The sequence below is a fragment of the Apodemus sylvaticus genome, chromosome 1 (assembly GCF_947179515.1).
Source record: "Apodemus sylvaticus chromosome 1, mApoSyl1.1, whole genome shotgun sequence".
Taxonomy (NCBI): domain Eukaryota; kingdom Metazoa; phylum Chordata; class Mammalia; order Rodentia; family Muridae; genus Apodemus; species Apodemus sylvaticus.
This window is the reverse complement of record NC_067472.1, coordinates 126,865,670-126,887,906: the sequence shown is the minus strand read 5'-3', so window position 1 is coordinate 126,887,906 and position 22,237 is coordinate 126,865,670. Positions and strand designations below refer to the sequence as shown.

General features: G+C 39.7%; 1 protein-coding gene across 3 annotated transcripts in view; it reads right to left on the bottom strand.

The window, feature by feature from the left end:
* Nucleotides 1-22,237, bottom strand: part of Cpeb1 (cytoplasmic polyadenylation element binding protein 1) — a 104,653-nt gene that overhangs the window by 66,931 nt on the left and 15,485 nt on the right. For all 3 annotated transcript variants that reach the window (XM_052159697.1, XM_052159685.1, XM_052159692.1), the window contains exon 2: nt 18,774-18,948. Coding sequence is in view for 2 of the 3 variants with exons in the window: in XM_052159685.1 (XP_052015645.1) it covers nt 18,774-18,948 (175 nt within the window). In the remaining variant the exon portion in view is untranslated. The remainder of the gene's footprint in view (nt 1-18,773; nt 18,949-22,237) is intronic.

Sequence of the window (22,237 nt, the reverse complement as noted above, 5' to 3'; positions counted from 1 at the left end):
GCTGTGGTAGTTAGGGTTTCTATTTCTGTGAAGAGACACTATGGCCACGGCAACTCTTTTAAAGCAGAATATCTCACTGGGGTGGGGGTTCCGGATTACAGGTCCAGAAGATTAGTTATTTATTTTCATGGTGGGAAAAATATGACAGTGTACAGTCAGACATGGTGCTGAAGGAGGAGCTGTGAGTTCCACATCTGGATTAGCATGCAGCAGGAGAAGACATTGGGCCTGGCTTGAACATTTGAAACCTCAAAGGCCCACCTCCACTGACATACTTCTTGCAACAAGGACAATCTACCCTCAACAAGGACAAACTTCCTAATGGTACCACTCCCTAATAACCAAGTATTCAAATATATGAGCATATGGGGGAGCATTCCTATTCAAACCACTTCACAGGTGAAATATTGTCATAAAATAAAAAAAAATTTTTTAGATGAAACTTCCACCAGTCTCTGGTATCTGTAGCTTAAGTTTTGAAACCTCCACCTCCCTTCTGGCCTGCACCTTCCACCAGGGCAGATCATCTGTTTGCCCCTCTGAAGACTTCACAGCCTAAAGGCCTCCCAGGAGATCTGCTGCATCCAGGGAAACAAGTAAGGGACCTTCCCAAATAAATGCACCAGCTTGGACCCCTAAGCATCCCAGTAGAAGTGGGACCCATCCCCTCTGTTCAAACTCCACCTCCCTTCCCACTGAGGCAGACCATCAGCTTGTCTGCCCCTCTGAAAATCTCCACAGGCTTCCCAGGAGATCTGCTGTACCCAGGACAAAAGACCTCTGAAAGAACTCACTGAAAGAAAGATAATACAATGAAACAGATGAAGGAATTGAACAGTCTGTAGGCCTACCAGGGGATCTGCTGCACCCAGGCAACAGACACCACAGTCTGAAGGAGATCTGCTACACCCAGAGCCACATGTCTCCCAGGAGACTTACAGCAACTCAAGAGACATAGGAGGCAGGCTCCAGACCGAAATACCCAGGACAGTTAATACCAGAGATAACCAGATGTCAAGAGGCAAGCACAAGACCAGAAACAACAGAAGCCAATATACTTTGGCATCATCAGAACCCAGTTCTCCCACCACAGCAAGCCCTGGATACCCCAACACACCTGAAAACCCTGATGCTGATCTAAAATTCTATCTCATAAAGATAAGATTTCTTTACAATGAAACAGATGAAGGAATTGAACAAAGCAGCACAAGACCTAAAAATGGAAGTAGAAACAATAAAGAAAGCACAAATAAAGGCAACCCTGGAAATGGAAAACATAGGAAAGAGGTCAGGAGCTACAGATGCAAACATCTATAACAGAATACAAGAGATAGAAGAGAGAATCTCAGGCATAGTAGATACCTTAGAATACATTGATGCAATAATCAAAGAAAATATGAAACATAAAAACTCCTAACCCAAAACATCCAGGAAATCCAGGACACAATGAAAAGACCAAATTTAAGAATAATAGGAATAAGGCAGGAGAGATGGCTCAGCGGTTAAGAGCACTGACTGTTCTTTCAAAGGTCCTGAGTTCAAATCCAAGCAACCACGTGGTGGCTCACAACCATCCATAACAAGATCTGACCTTCTCTTCTGGAGTGTATGAAGACAGCTACAATGTACTTACATATAATAAGTAAATAAATCTTAAAAAAATAATAATAGGAATACAGGAGAGCAAAGATTCCCAGCTCAAAGGACCATAAAATGTCTTCAACAAAATCATAGAAGAAAACTTTCCAAACCTAAAGAAAGAGATGGCCATAAATGTACAAGAAGCCTATAGAACACCCAATAGATTGGACTAGAAAAGAAAATTCTCTCGTCTCATAATAATCAAAATACTAAATGCACAGAGTAAGGAATATTAAAAAGCAGTAAGGGGAAAAGGCCAAGTAACATATAAAGGCAGACCTATCAGAACTGCACCAGACTTCTCAACAGGGACACTAAACACCACAAAAGCCTGGACAGAGGTCATGCAGACCCTACTAGAACACATATGCCAGCCAAGACTACAATACCCAGCAAAACCCTCAATCAACATAGATGGAGAAACCAAAATATTCTATGACAAAACCAAATTTAAACAATATTTATCAATCCAGCCCTACAGATACTTCTCAAAGAAAAACTTCAACACAAGGGGACCTAACCAAGAAAAAACAAAAAGTCACCTCACAACAAAACCAAAAAGAGAACCATATGCACATAATGCCACCCACAACAACAAACATAACAGGAACAAACAATTATCTGTCTTTAATATCTCTCAATATCAATGGACTCAACTCAGTAAAAAGACATATGCTAACATACTGTATGCACCAGCATGATTCAGCATTTTGCTGCATACAAACACACCTCAATGGCAAAGACAGACACTACCTCAGAGTAAAAGGCTGGGGAAAAGGCTCATATATTTTATTCCAAGACAGTGGCCCCAAGAAACAAGCAGGAGTTACCATTCTAATATCCAGTAAGATACTTTCAACTAAAATGTATCAAGTGAGCTGGGGAAGGACACTTCATATTTGTCAAAGGTGGAAAATCCACCAAGTTGAACATCTCAGTTCTGAACATCTATACCCCAAATTCACCTACATTCAAAAAGAAACTTTACTAAAACTCAAAACACACATTGAACCCTACACAATAATAGTGGGAGACTTCAATACCCCACTCTCAGCAATGAACAGGTCACTGAAACAAACTAAACAGAGACACAGTGAAACTAATAGAGGTTATGAATTAAATGGATTTAACAGATATAAATAGAACATTTCACCCTAAAACTTAAGAATACACCTTCTTGGTACTTCATGGTATCTTCTCTAAAAGTGACCATAAAATTGGTCACAAAACAGGCCTCAACAGTTACAAGAAGATTGAAATAATCCCATGCATCCTATCAGATCACCATGGCCTAAGGCTGGTGGTCTTCAATCACAACAAAACAGAAAGCCCACATACATGGTATCTCAACAACTCTCTGCTCAATGATAACTTGGTGAAAAAAGAAAAAGGAAAGGAAAGGAAGGGAAAAGAAAGAAAAAAGAAAAAGAAAAAGAAAAGAAGAAATTAATTGAAGACTTCCTGGAATTCAATTAAAATGATGACAGCATACCCATACTTATAGGACACAATGAAAGCAGTGCCAAGAGGAAAACTCAAAGCACTAAGTGCCCTGGTAAAGAAATTGGAGAAATCCTACATTAACAACTTAACAGCACACCTTAAAGCCTTAGAAAAAAGGAAGCAAATACACCCAAGAGGATCAGCAGGAAATAGTCAAACTCAGGGCTGAAATCAAACAGAAGCAAAGAGAACAATACAAAGAGTCAACAAAACCAAAAGCTGTTCTTTGAGAAAATCAACAAGATAGATAAACCCCTAGCCAAACTAACTAAAGGACACAAAAAATAGTATCCAAATTAATAAAATCAGAAATGAAAAGGAAGACACAACAACAGAAACTGAGGAAATTAAAAAAAAAATCATCAGACCCTACCTACTACAAAAGCCTATTTTTGACAAAACTGGAAAATCAAGATGACATGGGTGTATTTCTAGATAGATGTCACGTACCAAAATTAAATCAAGAGCAGGTAAACTGCCTAAATTTTCACATATCCCCTAAGGAAATAGAAGTCACTAAAAGTCTTCCAACCAAAAAAAAGTGTCTATGGCCAGATGGCTTTAGTACAGAATTCTACCAGACTGTCAAAGAAGAGCTAATACCAACACTCCTCAAATTATCCCATAAAATAGAAACAGAAGGAACATTACCTAATTCATTCTATGAAGCCACAATTACTCTGATACCTATACCACACAAAGACCCAATAAAGAAAGAGAACTTCAGACCAATTTTGCTTATCAATACTGATGCAAAAATACTCAATAAAATTCTCAAAAACCGAATCCAAGAACACATCAAAACCATTATTCACCATGATCAAGTAGGCTTCATCCCAGGGATACAAGGTGGTTCAATATAAGAAAATCCATTAATGTAATCCACTATATAAACAAACTTAAAGGAAAAAAATCACATGATCATCTCATTAGATGCTGAAAAAGCATTTGACAAAATACAACACCCCTTCATGTTAAAAGTATTGGAGAGATCAGGAATTCAAGGCCCATACCTAAACATAATAAAAGCCATCAATATATAGCAAACCAACAGCCAATAACAAATTAAATGGAGAGATATTTGAAGCAATCCCACTAAAACCAGAAACAAGACAAGGATACTCAATTTCTATGTATCTATTCAATACAGTACTTGATATAGTACCTAGTATACAATCCACAGAACTATAGAAGGTTAACAAGCAGAAGGGCCCAAGTGAGGATGCTTCAATCCCACTTGGGAAGAAGAAAGCAATCACAGGAAGCAGAGGGTGGGATAGGGGAGGGGGAAGGGGAAAGGGAAAAGAGGAACATGATTAGGTGTTGGGGGGAACAAGAGAGAAGCCCTGAGGGCCAGCAGAATGAATGGAAATATGCAGCCTTGGAGGTGGGGTGGGAGGTGGGGGAGCTCCCTAGAAAGTACCAGAGACAGAGTTAAACAAAGAATTCTCACCTGAAGAACTTCGATGGCGGAGAAGCATCTTAAAAAATGCTCAACTTCATTAGTCATTAGGGAAATGCAAATCAAAACAACCCTAAGATTTCATCTTACACCAGTCAGAATGGCTAAGATTAAAAATTCAGGAGACAGCAGGTGTTGGAGAGGGTGTGGAGAAAGAGGAACACTCCTCCACTGCTGGTGGGGTTGCAAATTGGTACAACCACTCTGGAAATCAGTCTGGCGGTTCCTCCGAAAACTGGGCACCTTACTTCCAGAAGATCCTGCTATACCACTCCTGGGCATATACCCAGAAGACTCCCCACCATGTAATAAGGATACATGTTCTACTATGTTCATAGCAGCCCTATTTGTAATTGCCAGATGCTGGAAAGAACCCAGGTATCCCTCAACAGAAGAGTGGATGCAAAAAATGTGGTATATCTACACAATGGAGTACTATTCAGCCATTAGAAACAATGAATTCATGAAATTCTTAGGCAAATGGATGGAGCTAGAGAATATCATACTAAGTGAGGTAACCCAGACTCAAAAGGTGAATCATGGTATGCACTCACTAATAAGTGGATATTAACCTAGAAAACTGGAATACCCAAAACATAATCCACACATCAAATGAGGTACAAGAAGAAAGGAGGAGTGGCCCCTGGTTCTGGAAAGACTCAGTGAAACAGTATTCAGCAAAACCAGAACGGGGAAGTGGGAAGGGGTGGGTGGGAGGACAGGGGAAGAGAAGGGGGCTTGCGGGACTTTCGGGGAGTGGGGGGGCTAGAAAAGGGGAAATCATTTGAAATGTAAATAAATTATATCGAATAAAAAAAAATATTTAAAGGGAAAAAAGAAAAAAGAAAGTACCAGAGATCTGGGAGGTGAGAGACTCTCAAGACTCATTGGGAGGGACCTTAGATGAAATGTTCTACAGTGGGTAGAGGGAACATGTAGAGTCTACTTCCAGTTGAAAGAGCATCAAGTGGAGGGACGGTGTTTCCATCCCACAGTCAAAAACTCTGACCCTGAATTGTTCCTGTCTAAAAGAACTGCTGGGACAAAAATGGAGAAGAGACTGAGGGAATGAAGGTCCAGTGACCCACCCAACTTGGGATCCATCTCAAGGGGAGGCTCCAAGGCCTGACACTATTACTGATGCTATGGTGTGCTTACAGACAGCCTGGCATGGCTGCCCTCTGAGAGGTCCAACAAGCAGCTAACTGAGTCATATGCAGATACTTACAGCCAACCATTGGACTGAAGTTGTGGTTGAATTAGGGAAAGGCTGGAAGAAGTTGAGGAATAGGGCAACCCCATAGGAAGACCAGAAGTCTCAACTAACGTGGGCCCCTGATATCTCTCAGACACTGAGTCACCAACCAGGCAGCATGCAAGAGCTAGTCCAAGACTCGGGGACACAAGCCCTCAGCAGAGGGCTGCCTGGTCTGGCCTCAGTGAGAGAAGAGGGGTCTAACCCTAGATAGACTTGAGGCCCCAGGGAGTGAGGAGCTTTGGGAGAGGGTTCATCCTCTTGGAGACAGTGGGGAGGAGAAATGGGATGCGAAACTGTGGGAGGCCCAGGAGAGGGGGCAACGACTGGACTGTAAAAAATAAAAACAAAAAAACAAAAAAAAAAAAACAAAAAAGAAATACAAATGGGGAGAAAAAATCCTCAGTTTCTTCCTATGTCAGGAGAGGTGAACAACAGAATACAGTTGGCCCTCTATATCCACTGTATCCACACTGGCACATTCAAACCAACTACTACAAGCTAATACAGAGGTTCCTCCATCTTGAGACTACTTCAAATTTAACTAGAGTTTAATCTCCTTGATAGAGAATCTTATGAAATATTACCCAATTCTATTCTAGGACCTGATGCAAACTCCCCCTGCAGCTTCAGAGCAGATACTAGGATGTGCTTTACACCTTTAAAAGCCTCTTGGTCTAAATGTTTCCTATACTGAGTTCCCAAATACCTAAGTGTAGTCCCACTGGGCTGGAATAAAGACTTGCAATTGGCTATAAACTTATCTGAGTGGTCATCTCTGATGGGCTCCCCATAACATTTTGGAGGCCCCAGTGAGATTCCCTGAGACTAGACCCCTGCACTTAAGGGCCTTGGTACCCCCAGGAGCAGGGAAGTGTGCAATCCTGAAAAGGACTCTTAGGAAGATACACATCTTGAGATGTTCCAGGGCCCCATAAAAAATCCTGTCTGATTGCTGATGAATCTGGAGGTACCCCAACACTACCACCCAAAAGAAAACAAAAAGTAAATCAAAAGCCATCTGGTTTGAAAACCTTCAGAGGTTAAGTTTGGTCTGTAAGAGATGCCATCTAGTTAAGACAGCAGAGAGGAGGTTGGACACAATCAGATATACTATGCCCAGGTTCCATTGTTCCAGGTTCTGTGAGAGATCAACAGAATCCCCTGCTCTTTTCCGGTGTATGAATGTGGGGTGGCCACTCCTGATTGTCATTACTATGTTCCTGCCAGTTTTGTTGGTTGGAAAACCATCTAAAATGAAAGGAGGAATAAGCTCTCCTGGAATATTCAATTCACTAACCCACTGCTCCAGACTCCTCCAGGAAATGCACAATTTTCTGCATGCTCACAGGCCACACTGACCTGCCCACCTATTTTGTGGTGCCCCTCCTCTCCAGGTGTGGCTGGATGCTGCTGTTGCTATGGCAATGCCAGTGGCAGTAGCTACCACTTTCTCTGTAATAACCAAGGGTTTCTCTAATGTAAAGAAATCTAATGCCTGTGACCTCTTCCTCTTGGCTTAAGACTTGTACCTTCTCTTGTTAGGGACTTGAATCCTTTTGGCCCAGACAAGTTTCCCAGAGAAACTTAAAAGAAGAACAACAACAACAAAAAACAAACAAACAAACAAAAAAACCTACAAAATCTACTCCAGAGGAAACTGGCCTGCCTGTCATCATCATATAGTTTCCTCCAGACATAAGGAGAAAAATTCAGAAATTAGAGGGACTTAAAGAGATTATATTTCAGCTCTTGGAAACTGCTCAAAGTTTATAACAGCTGAGATTCAGGCAAAGGCAGGAAGGGATAGAAACTCTGTGAGGAAACTGCTGCCCTTGTAGAAACAAGGGAAAGAGGGTTCAGGGACTTGTCAGCATTGTTTGATAGGGCCTAAGTATAGATCTGGTGGAATTTAGACAAAAATATCCACAAAGTACCCTGCTCTAGTGTATATATAGCCTCTTCATAGCTCCAACCACTGAGGGAAAAGGTGAACAGGCAACAGAAGTCCTTTTAGAGGCCCTCCAAGCCTTGAGGTAAAGAGTCACAACCTAGAAGCTTCAGCTGTCTCTTGGATCACATGCATAGGCTATAGGAAAGGATGCAGAATCCTGCAAATTCTCACTTTCCTCCCTGTGACGGTTTAAATATGCTTGTCCCATAGGAAGTGACACTATTAGAAGGTGTGGGCTTGTTGGAATAGGTATGGCCTTGTATGGAGGAAGTTCATCACTATGAGGGCCTATGCCCAAGCCCTAAGAGATGAATGTCTACCTTTCAGGTGACCCCATAGCAAGCCCTGTTTCTGGATCAATTCTACATTTGATTCCACAAGACATCAGCCCTCTCAACCCTGCCAGTTGACAACTCCTAGCATGACTGTCTTGATCTGAATGACCTGATAGTCTATCCGGCTGGGATGACTGTTGACATCCCACTGGTACACCAAATAATTAGTCACAGATGGGAGCAGTTTCATCCGAGATGAAATCAGGTATACAGGGGCAGCAGGAATGATCCTAGATAAAATTAAGCACTATGTTGGGGAAAAGACAGGGTATCACCATATGCACCAAAAGCTATATGCTTTCATAATAACCCATGGGCACAATACAAGGAAAGAGGACTTCTATCCTCAGCAGGAAAAAAAATCAAAAATAGACATCTCAGACCTCTTGGAAGCAAAAAAGTGATTCCTCAGAAGCCAGAGCAAAAGAGAGGCTGATCTGGCAACCAGGAAAGATGCCTTAGAACAAATGGGGCCTCTCCTCATCTTGGTAGCCCTGCTGGATCCTTTAGCAGACTGCCCAGAATGCACCCAAAGGCAATATTGACTGAGAGAAACAAGAACTGGCCACATAGCATAAGCAAAGACAGTGGGTGCAGGACAGAGTCTGAGAAGGCAACTGGTTTTGAATCTCCACCAAGCCACCCATGTAGGGGCCACAGAACTGCTAGACTCCTGAGGTATTACACTCCAAATATGGAAAGCCTGATTAATGACATCACTTTTAGATGTGCCGCCTGGGCTCAGGTAAACCCCAAAGGGGGAAGGAAGATCCCACAAGAGATCTGGGCTTGAGGAAATGGGCCTGGGGAACATTGAGAGTTGGACTTTACTAAAATATGGCCTAATGTTTTTAGCTATAAATATTTACTGGTATTTGCAGATACCTTTCTAAGGATGAGTGGAACCACACCTCACCCAAAAAAGAAGTTCCTCCAATAGTTGCTAAGAAACTTCTTCAGGAAATAATCTTAGATTTGGAATGCCCCTAGCTTTGGGGTACAACAATGGCCCAGCCTTCACAACCAAAGTGTCTCAAAATCATTACACTCTGCATATGGCCACAGGGCTCAGGTCAGATAGAAAGGATGAATAGAATTATTAAGGAGACTCTGACCAACTTGATGCTGAAAACTTTCGAAAAATTGGGTTACCCTCCCCCCCTTTGCCCATCTCAGAGCCCAATGTTGTCCCTACCTATAGAGATTTAATCCTTTTGAAATGTTTGGTAGTCATCCAACATCCTCTCCAAATTCCAAGATATTCCCCAGTCAGAAATGTCTAATTACTCCCTTCTTAAGTCCTTGCAGGCTTTTCAGGAAGCTTGCCAGGCCACTGACTAGACTATGAGAGGGATTCCTGCCATCTCCCACCTCTGAATTCACCCATCAGGTTCCAGCCAAGAGATATGATTTTTACAAAAAGAATCTCTGACCAAATAGACCCTGGAATCTATCTGGAAACAACTCTACTTATTCATCCTCACCACTCCAACTTATGTCAAAATAGCTGATGTCATTCCTTGAAAAAAAAGGCCACTAAGGGGCTGGAGAGATGGCTCAGCAGTTAAGAGCACCAACTGTTCTCCCAAAGGTCCTGAGTTCAAATCCCAGCAACCACATGGTGGTTTGCAACCATCTGTAACAAGATCTGACACCCTCTTCTGGAGTGTCTGAAGACAGCTGCGATGTACTTGCATATAATTAATAAATTGTTTAAAAAAAGGGGGGGCACTGAGGATTATGACAGAGAGATGGTCACTTGGACCCCAGACTCCTTAAAGATAAGAGTGACCAGAGTTTACTAGCCCGTGAGGCACACATCAGCCTCAAACCTGGACATGGAAGTTCAGAAAATCCAAGGATGGGAAACTACCTTTCAGGAGGATCTCTGCTTTCTTATGCCTCCTTCCAGGGGTAGAACAATATGGGTCTAAGAGAGAGCCGAGGGTCAGGAAAGAAAACTAAAATGTGTGGAGAAAACTAAATGTGTCACCTAGAAAGCCACACTCCTCCACACTCTACGTATACTGGCCTGTTATCTCCCAGGCATATGAATAACATATATAGATAACTAAATAAATATAATAAATATAAATTTTATTATAAATATAATAAAATATAGGAATAACTGGTGCAACTGCCATAGGCACCTTAGCTTTGATTGTTGGGAACCAAAACTTCTGGGAACTTAGTTCCCAGCTAGATTTAGACCTAGGCAAATCAGAGAATTCTATTTCTGGGCTGGAAAGCCAGATTGGCTTCCTCAAAGAGGATGTCCTACAGAACTGAAGGTTTGACCATCTTTTTATGAAACAAGGAAAACTTGGCATGGCATTTAGGAGAAAGCTGTTTCTATGCCAGCCAATCAGTGGTCATTAAGGAACACCTTGCCATGGTCAGAAAAAACAAAGGAATGAAAGGAGTCATAAATCAATAACTTGATATCAGTCTCTGTTTACCCGATCCCCATGGCTGACTACCTTGCTGTCAGTGTTAGCCAGACTGCTGATTCTTACTCTGATAGGGCTAATGGCCCTGGATCCTCAGCTGCATGACTAACTACACAAAACAGAGAATAGACTCAAGGTTAGCTACTAGTCCTTAAGACCAGCTATGCCCCCTCCAGAACAGGAAAAGTTAATGATCTGACTAATGAACATAGAACCAGTGGAGAGTGTGACAGGGCAAGAGTACAGAGAGTCTTCCATCTTCTCTTCTTGCTGAGGCCATTTCAGGTTTAATTAGAATTTAATTTTGATGGAGAATCCTATGAAAAATTACCAAATTCTATTGCAAGACCTGAGGCCAAGGCAACCCAGCTATCATCTTACTTTAAACTGCCTGCGTGTGCAAATCTTCCATTCCAGCTACCTGCTCAGCTTAGTTTCTGTTAAACTACCTGCATCGATAAAGTGAGATACCAGGATATAGTTTTTGCCTTTTAAAGCCTCTTGCTCTAAATACTGGGGGCTATGCTTGGGTTCCCACTGAATACCCGAAGATAGTCTCAGCTGGCTGGAATAAAGACTTTCAGTTGACTATAAATGTCTGAGTGGTCATCTCTGGTGGGATCTCCAAAACACCACAAACAAAAAAACACTCCAAAACTAAAAACTGTATCTGAAGATATTCCCAGCACTTGAGAAAATGCAACAGGAAAATCTTGAGTTGCAGCAAGCCTGCTATCCAGTGAAACCTTGTCTTAAATAAGCAAACAACAAAACAAAAAGCAAAGGGGTGCTGCATGTGTTGTTTAAGGAGAGGCAGGAAAACCTCCGAGTACAAGGTCAGCCAGAACACAAAGTGAGATCATGCCTAAAAACAAAACATAAATGCACAACAGCATAGCCACAAAGGAAAAATCAAAACAAACACTTTCCATGTGATACAGCTACACCATTCCAAATCCTACCCTACCCCAAATCAAAGTTAGCTTATTTATTTTAGTGATCTGCACTCACATGTCTATTGCTGCACTGCTCATGATAACCAGATTATAGGATGAGATTAGGTGCCCATCAATGGATAGATGGATAAAGAAAATGTGATAAATATACACATTAGGGTCTCATTCCATCATTAAAATATAAAACGTTGTTTGAAGGAAAATGAATGGAACTAGAGAGTATCACATCAACTGAAATCAACATATCACATGATTTCTTTTGTCTGTGGAATCCAGAGAAGAAAATAAGGATATGAAAGTAAAAGAGATGTCCTGGTCAGTTTTCTATTGGTGTGAACACTTGGCCAAGGCAACTCTTACAAAGGAAAGCACTGAATTGTGGACTGGCTTACAGTTTCAGACGGTCAGCCCGTTATCAGCATGGTGGATAACATGACAGCACACAAGAAGATGTGGTGCTGGAGGAGCAGCTGAGAGTTCTCCATCTGAATCCACAGGCAGGAGGAGAGAACCACAGAGCACTTGTGCTTTTGAAAACCTCAAAGCCCACTTCTAGCAACACATTTCTTCCCACAAGGCTACACCCCCCCCCCCAATCATTTCAAATAGTGCCAATCCCTGGTGACCAAGCCTTCAAATCTATGAGTTTACGGGGGTCAGTTTTATTCAAACAATCACAAGTCGATTAGGATTTTTAGAAGAGGAAAAAAGAATGACAGAGGAGATTAATAAAATTAAAGTATATCATATGTATACATAGAAATATCAAAATGAAACTCTTTACTCTGTACAAAAAAATGAGCATTAGATGTGGAAGTAGTAGTATAGTAGAGAATGAATAAATCCAAATACACTGTATGAAATTCTCAAACATACTGTATTTAAAACTTAATAAAACTTGGGTAGATTATATAAGAACTCTTAGTAGTGTGATATGAAGCCTGAATCTACACATCTTCTGTAACCAAGCAAGGTTTCCAGTGGTGGACCTGGGACATCAACCCAGCTACAAAACCATTGCCCTACAATCTGTTCTGCCTGCACAAAGTGCTGGGGTAATAATGATGGCACAGAATTTCTGGGAGTTGCCACCCAATGATTGGGGAACTAGAGGCCCGTGTGCCAGGAAAGGGATCCTATGCCCAACACTGCCTGGATGGCCAGGAACTAGAGCTTGAAAAGCCCCAAGTCATAAGACAGAACCAAATACGACTGGTAAAACCAAAACCAAACCAAATCAAACAAACACAGTTACTGAAATTATTCCTAATGGTATTCTGACAAACTTGGTGCCTGGCCCAATCGTCATCAGAGAGGCTTCCTCCAGCAACTAATGAGAACAGATGCAGAGACCCACAGCCAAACATTAGGTAGAGCTTGGGAAAACCTGTGGGAAAGGGCACTGAAGAACTGTAGGAGCTAAAAAGTTTGAGAACATCAGGAGAAGATGCCCCACAGAATCAACTAAGCATTTTCATAGGGGTTCACAGAGACTAGTGCAGCAATCCCAGAACCTGCACGGGTCTGCACTAGATCCTCTACATGTACATTATGGTTGTTTAGCTTGTTCTTATGAAACTCCTAACAGTGGGAGTGGAGGAATTTTTCTGAATCTTTTGCCTGATCTTGGGACCCTTTTCCTCCCACAGCCTAGTCTTTTTGTATCTTGATATGCTGTGTTCAGTTAGTATCTGGGATCTGCTCATTTTTTTCAAGGGAAACTGAAGAGGAATTGGATCTGGGGAAGATGAGGGCCACGGGAGGTGTGGAGAGAGTAGAAACTGCAGTTGGGATATATTATGTCCAAAGAAAAAAGAATAGTCATAAAAATAGTAATAATGAAAAACGCAATGATGTTCAAATCAGTGATCTCCCCTGCCCCAATTAACTATATGATAGGATGGTGAAACCAAAACCAAGATCTTATTTTAAAATTTTAACAAAATCTCAGGAAAACATTTAATAGTGGATAGAACTGTTGTTGCAGATTTGTAAGTGGTGCCTGCAAATGTATCACGCTCCCGCTGCTGATATCCTGACAATACAGATTGTATTTGCTTCATAAAAACTATTTTTAAACAGGTCCACATTTTTTGCCCTGTTAGCCTTTTTTAAAACTATTTTACTGGGTGGTGGGCTAGAAGAGAGGTTAAATCATTTAGGTATACTTGTTGAAGTAGGTTTTTAAAAATATAAGCCAACACATAACATACATACATATAACAATACATACATATATCCATAAACACACACAAAGAATGGGTCTAGTCCATTGATAATTCACTTACTCAGCAATATAGGTAAGGCCTTCATTTCACTTCCCAATAACACACACACACACACACACACACACACACACACACACATACACACACACTGCTGGATCAACTGGGTATCAACACAAAAACAAAATGAATCTTAACTCTCTAACCTTACACAAAAGTAGATTCCAGGTGGGTTTCAAGTCTAAGTATGAAGGTAAGACAGCTTTTGAAACGATGCTCATGATTGTAAAAAAAATAAATAAATAAAAAGGAACACCATGAAAATTGCTGTACTACTAACAGAGTCAATTAAAGACAATAATCCTGAAGTAACATTATACCTGATTTCAGGTTATACTACTTAGCTGTGGTAATAAAAACTGCATTACACTATACAAAAGCAGACATATAGATCAATGGACTACAAAGGAGGGCCTAGCTATAAGCCCACAGAACTACAGCTAGCTGATTTTTAACAGATACCAAAAAATACAGGAGAAAAAAGACAGCTTCTTCAACAAATAATGCTCGAAAAACTGGACACTCACACATAAAAAAAAAAAGGAACTAGATCCCTGCATCTTGCCTTGTACAAAAATCCATTCCAAATAGACCAAAGACTGGAACAAATGATCCAAAATTCTGAAACGGCTAGTGGAAAGCAAAGAAAATACTACAAGATATACACAAAGAACAAGAATGCTCTGGATAGGATTCCAATTGCTCAAAAAATATCGACAACTGGGATCCAATTAAATCTCAAAGTTTCTGTACAGCAGGGAAACAGTTAACCAAATGAATAGAGAGCCTTCAGAATGGGAGAAAATCGTTGCTAGCTACACATAAGACAGAGAGTTAACTCTAGGATATGTGTACACACACACACACACACACACATGGAGGGATGGAGGGAGGAACTCTAGGATATTTTTTAAATGGATTAATGAACTGTTAATTCTCAAAAATAAAGCAAAACTCATCAAACATATATAAAATACTTGTGGTCACTACCTATCAGGAATTGCAATTAAATTAGCTTTACAATTCACCTCACTCCAGTCAGAACAGTCATTAAAAAAAAAAAAAAAAAAAAAAAAAAAAAAAAAAAAAAACAGGAGATGCAGGAGGTGCACACCTTTAATTTCAGTACCCAGGAAGTAGAGGTAAGCAGATCTCCTCAGTCTGAGGTCTACATAGCAAATTCTAGGCAAGCCAAGGTAAGGCTGTATATATCTGAGACTTCATCTCCTACTCCAAAAGACAAGAGGGAGGGAAGAAAATAAAACAAACAAGGTCCTAAGACAGCTCTTGGGTTAAAAGCTCTTATTACTCTTAAAGAACAGATTTTGTTTCCCAGCACCCACATCTGGCAGCTCACAACTACATCATTATCTTCAGCTCCAGAGGATCCAACACTTCTGGCAGCCACGAACACCTGCACTTCATGATGTATGTACACACACACACACACCAACAACAACAAATGCTAACTAGGTTGTGGACAAAATATAACTCCTTATACAGTGGGAATATTAAACTATGTTGCTACCATGGAAATAAACATGAAGGTTCCTTAAAAAAAAAACAAAAACAAAACCAAAAAACACACAACAGAAAGGTTTACTGCATGACCCAGATGTATTACTCCTGGATACTTCTCCAAAGGCCTCTGTGTCAACATTGCACATCAATGTTTACTGTAACATTGCCCACAGCAGCAAAGTTTGGAGAACCAACTCATAACAGACAAGAAGATGGGTTTACTGTCTTAGTTTGGGTTTTACTGCTGTGAACAGACACCGTGATCAAGGCAAGTCTTATAAAGACAACATGTAATTGGGGCTGGCTTACAGGTTTAGAAGTTCAGTCCATTATCAAGGTGGGAGGATGGCAGCATTCAGGCAGACATGGCACAGGAGGAGCTGAGAGTTCTACATCTTCACTACTCTTTACTACTAGAATACTGGCTTCCAGGCAGCTAGGATGAGGGTATTAAAGCCAATGCCCACAGTGACACACCTACTCCACCAAGGTCACACCTACTCCATCAAGTCTACACCTCCTAACAGTGCCACTCCCTGGGCCAAGCATATACAAACCATCAAACATACACAATTTAATTTTTTCAGTCATAAAGAATGAAGTTATGTTGTTTGTAGGAAACTTGAATCAACCAAAGATAAACATATTGAGTTAATCTAGTCTCAACAAGACAAATCTTTTATTTCATATTACAGACCCTAGATATGTACCTATACATAAAAATCATGTACATATATAGGACATAGAAACAAAACTATCAAAGGGGTTAAAAAGAACTAATGGGGAGAGAGAAAAGGCAAAGGCGGGATGAAAGGAAATATGTCCAATATATAACATTTACTAGTATGAAAATGCTACAATACCATTTACAACGAATATAAGAATGCTGTTTGATTTTGTTTTTAGAAATCTTTTGAAACACAATGTGTATTACCTTTATGGCTTTGGAACCAAACCTCTATAAAGGCAATTCAACAATCTTGCACCAACTGAAAAATTATCAACCAAAAACTTTTATGCTTGACTGAAGTAACTCACTGAGGTTAAGCCACCACTGATGGTCATTTTTTTTATTCTTTTCAATTAGGAATCAATCCCAAGTGATTATGCTAAGCACACACTCTACCATTAAGCTATATTCTTATCCCAAGTCTTAGCAGAAAATATAATCATATTTCTCAAATAATAGATATATTTAATATACCTGTTATTTGATTAATAATATAAATAAAACTAATAAAAATATTAATATTAATAGATAAAATATAATCAGTTTTCTCAAATAATAGAACATGTATTAGAAACTAAGGAACCTTCATGAATTTTTAATTCACTATAAGCTAACGGAGAACTTAATTAGCTCATAATTTATATGTGTATGTACTTTTGGAAGTTGATAGAGTTAAACATCCAGACTGTCAAATGTACCTGTACAATTCATCAGAAATAAATTCTACAGACACCACAAGTCAATTTAGTATTTTTGTCTTTGAGACAGGGCCTCACTTAGTAACTCAGGCTAGCCTTGAACTCATGGCAATACCCATATCTAGCTTCCCAAGAACTGAGATTATAGGTGGTCACTACCACACCCAGCTTCAATTTTATTCTTTTTAACATTTTATCTTATTTTACGTATATTTGTGTATGCTCGAATACATGCATTATGTGTGTAGTGCTCATGGAAGTCAGATAAAGACTTTGGAAGCTGCTGGAACTGTATTAGAGGTTGTTGTGAACCACATGTGAGTGCTGGAAGCCAAACCTGGAGTTGTCAGCAAAGGCAGTTAGTGCTCTTAACCGCTGAGCCATCACAGACCCTTCAGTTTTACTTAGTTTTTCCTCCAAATGTTTAGCTACTTAATATTCATGGACCCTATATCTTCATGGGAATTATTTCCAACACTAAATTTAAAAAGTTAAATCACAGATTTTATAACTAAAAAACAATACTCGCCAATCATTCTGGGAAATCTGTTATTTTTCCAAAGTCCATTCTAAAAAATTAAAAATGTAATCTTTCTTCTAAAATGGCCCAAGTAAAACATTACATCAACATTCTTAAACATGTTGCGACTTGCACAGAAGATTATGAAACACTGTCAAGGTATCCATAATTTCTTGGCAAGAGTTATCAGGAGCTTCCCCGTTTCTTACTGATCAGCAGTCTCCTCCTACACATGGGAAAACTGCATGCCTGTTGACCTGTATTTATGTTTTAAAGACTGCACCATCTAACACAGTTGTTACCAGTCATAAGTGGTTACTATTTGAAATATAACTAGTCCATTATGACACATTTACTTCATTCTCAAGTCTTAGTACTAAGATAGAGCTGATCTGGGGAGATAGTTTGGTGGGTAAAAGGGGCTTGCTACACAGGCAGGAACCCACAGAGCCCATAGAAGAACCTATAGGTGGCCATATGTGCCTATAATGTCAGTACCGGGAAGGGTGCGAACAGACTTGTTAGGTTTCGCTAGCTACCAGTCTAGCAGAAAGCTGGGGGTAGGAACACCAAGAAAACAGTGAGCTCCAATTTCAGTGAAAGACCCTATGCTCAGAGGAATAAGGCAGAGAGTGATACAGACAGAATATAGCTTACTAGCACATTTTATACTGATTATATGTTGACAAGACAGTATTTTACATATGTTGAACTAAATATTAAATTTATTTCAACCCTAACTTTTTAAAAAACTTGTTTTTACGTGTATATGGGAGTGCCTAAATATATGTACCATGTATGTGCCTATGGCCCCGAGGGATCAGCAGGGTATCAAATTCCCTGGAACTGCTGTTACTGGCGCTGTGAGCCACCTGATGCTCATCTGAGAAACAAACTCAGGTCCATTGCAAGAGCAGAAAGTACTCTTAACAACTGAGCCATTTCTCCAGCCCCTCAATATAAACAGCTATCAAAAATCTTTAAAGATATGATTCATATTATATTCCTTTGTGGTATTGGAGCTAGAACCATGACTAACAATTGGTGGTTATGTTTTATATTTCTAAAACAAGGTCTTGCTAATTATCTTATGCTAGTCCTGAAATGACTATGTAGCCCAGGCTTCCCCAAATTTACATTTCTCCTTGTCTCCATCTCCTAAGAGCTAGAATCACATGTCTGCACTCCACTCCCAGACACTTCTCTGCCCACACAAATACTGTTACTTTCAGACTTTTTTAATTCAACTCTTAATGTACATCATATAAAACAGATTATTCTATAATTATGGGCAGTCTCCACAAATGAGAAGATCCAATCCATAATACAAACCATGAAATGGTCTAATACTGCCAGAAACTCAGTGTGTTCTCCACAGGCCCCCCAATAAGCCCTCTAGCATGCATTACTTAGCTGCAGTTCTTTATGAGCCCTGTGCATCTGATTTTCAAATCTCATACTACCTGGCAACTGATCATGAATTCCTCGATTTACAGGTGTTGTGCAGACTTTACTGAAGTCCAGTGAATCATCCAAAATGGCATTTATCCTTCGAAAAATATTGGCATTGCTACATGTAGAGAGTGCAGGAACTTCTTGATTATCCCAGCAATCCTTTATCCTTCCTGCTTCTTCTTCCTAGAAATGAAGAAAACATGCTTGGGTTTTCTATATTCACATAGAAGGTTATTTTCAACAATACCATGAACTAGAAAAAGTAAGAAAGACTTCAGTTTACTGCCTACACATCAATGCACTGAATGTTTATTATGAACAAAGTACTTAGAACACTGTATTATTGAAAGTAAAAAGACATTTCCTCAAGAACCTCCTGAATCTAGCAGCACACACATAGTAATTTACATGAAATGGTAGCAATAGCATGAACTTCAGAACCAGAAGTTCAAATATTCAGTATATCCACACAGTGGAATAACATCTGATATAAAGAAATGTACTGAGATATGGCACAATATAGATAAACCTTGAAAACATGAAAGAAGCCAGTCACAAAAAGAAGAGAGGCATTTTTTAACAGTGGTGCTGCCAGTGGTATTCTGTTCTCTATTCTGTTCTCTAGAAACTGTTAAGTAACATTTATTAGTACCAAGGGCAGCTACCTAGCTGAGATCATTCTACATTCAAGGTCACATGCTTTAAGTAATAACACACAGGTTGAATTTTCTTTTTGGGGGGGGGGGGAGGCATCAAAACACGGTTTCTCTGTATAGCCCTGGCTGTCCTGGAACTCACTCTGTAGACCAGGCTGGCCTTGAACTCAGAAATCCACCTGCCTTTGCCTGGGATTAAAGACACGTGCCATCACTGCCCAGCTTCTTTTCTTTTTCTTCTTTTGAGACAGGTCCTTACATAGGATGACTCTGCACTCCTGATCTTCCTACACCCCTTCTGAAATTACACCATTCCCTGAACTTTAACTGCTGTTTGAGAAATAGCCTAGAATTCCATAGGTAGCCTGGAGGGGAGAAGGGAGGTAGAGTGAAGATACCCAAAGTTATCCTTCTGCTTCAGCTTCCTAAGTGAGGGGATTACAAGTATGAGACTCCATACCCAGCAGACAGACTTAATTTTCTAAGAAGAAAATCAGCATAAGGAGTGCAATCATTCTAAAATAATTTGGGAATCAGAACAAGTATGGAAAACTGGAACTAGCTTATAGCTTCATTCATCAAAACATACCAGCACAATGTTACTTTGTCTGCCCTGTTAAAATACACGTGATCATGAAAAAGACCACATGCATTTACAGTTTACAAACTGCAGAATAGCATTGAATGAACAATTCATATCCTACCTTAGCTTCAAGCTTTTGAAAACAGATATCCTCTGCACCCTTTGAAGACTACCAGAATACTCAATTCTACAAGGCTGTTTTGCCAAGCCCTACTGACTCACACCACTCATAAGATCTTTTCACAATTGTACATTTATAAAAGATGAAGCCCGGCGTGGTGGCGCATGCCTGTAATCCCAGCACGTGGGAGGCAGACGCAGGCAGATTTCTGAGTTCGAGGCCAGCCTGGTCTACAGAGTGAGTTCCAGGACAGCCAGGACTCCACGGAGAAACCCTGCCTCAAAAAAACAAAACAACAAGAAAAAAGCATAAAAGATGATGTTCAACTTCACTTTGTAACCTCATTAAGGCATGAATTTACAATTTGCACATGTAAGGTTATATACTTCATTCATTCACTGCTGAAGAAACATTCATTAAGTGTCCTCGATCTATAGGCAACACCTTAAGGGTTAAAAATGAGGCAAAGATTTAATTACAAGAAAGTTTGAAAGTTAGGACAAAGAACTAAGATCTGATCATGTCATAAATAAATAAATGCCATACAAGGTACAACATGCTGTAAACATATTCTGTCCTCTAACCCACATGACTGAGAATGTATTTGGAAGCTGGAGAAAGGAGGGGGTCTAGGGAATAACACAGAAAGTAGAAAGGCATTATCAAAAGTGTTCCATTATGGCAGAGTATTAGGTACAGAATAAAGGAGACTGGAAAGGCTCATACACCAGGTTAAGTACTTAGTATCTTTATATCAGAGGTTACCAAAAACTTTAAAGCCCTCTTTAACACTGTAAAACAAGAAAACTCTACTTTGTTTATTATAATATAAGAGCTATAAATAAAATCTCAGGATCTTGGCCACATCTGAAGGCAAGAAAATGATCAACTGTAAGTCTTTATAACCTGGCAACAGTTGCAGAGGAGATGAAGACCAATGAGAAAAGTATAATAGTTAGGAGACACATGCAGACTTGGGGAAGCCTTCTGAGAGAAATTCATTCTTCATGAGGGAGGACTAAAATGCTTATTATTTCAAGTAGCCTGAAAAAATCTAATTTAAGAATCTATCCAGCCACTTTTCCTCACTCCTAATACCATTAGGAAGATGCATCATATTCCTGAACTGAGCAAATATTACCTGGCATGCCTTCCTCCCTCTCTTATATATTAAAATTAGAGGTCTTGTTTAAGGCAACTGTGTAATTAGAATAAAAATAAGCAAAGTGTTTAGTTTACACCTCAAATAGTTTAACTTACCAGTAAGTAGCAATGTTTGCCATGAGTAATACTAAATATATATAAATACTAAATAATACTAACCCACACTTGGGGGTGAGGTTAGTAAACCAGCAGTTAGATGGAGAACAGTCCCTACACTTTTCTTATATGTACACTACACATGAAAGTACAATACTATGACATGTAGGGGGGTCTGAATTAATACACATGTAGTACTTACCACAATGCATGGCACCTAATTATATGCTGAGCAAATTAATGCTATCAGGACTACTGTTATTATGCCATGAGTCAGAGCAACAGCAAGGATTTTGAAGAAAGGATTTTTGTGCTCATTAAATGAGAAAAAATATATTTAAAAGCTAAAACAATGATTTTATAATCCCAGACCCTTCTCTTTTCTAATCATTTGACTTCACAAGCTTAATTAAAATACTTAAGTATTATCCAGCTATCTAAAACTTTAATCCACCATAGAATAGACTGATTTTTAAAAACATACCAATTAAAAGAATTCATTATTTCTCATTTTTAAAATTAAAATTATCATGCCAGGCAGTGGTGGTGCACGCCTGTAATCCCAGAACTCTGGGAGACAGAGGCAGGCAGATTTCTGAGTTCGAGGCCAGCCTGGTCTACAGAGTGAGTTCCAGGACAGACAGGGCTATACAGAGAAACCCTGTCTCAAAAAAAAAATAATAAAATAAAATAAAATTATCTACTCCCATAGTAGCACTGACTTTATAGTCTATCTCAGTGGTTCTCAACCTGTGGGTTGCAACCCTTTGGGACCACATATCAAATATATGGCATAATCAGGTATTTATCATATCAGTAGCAAAATTATGAATTCAGACCAATATTTTACCA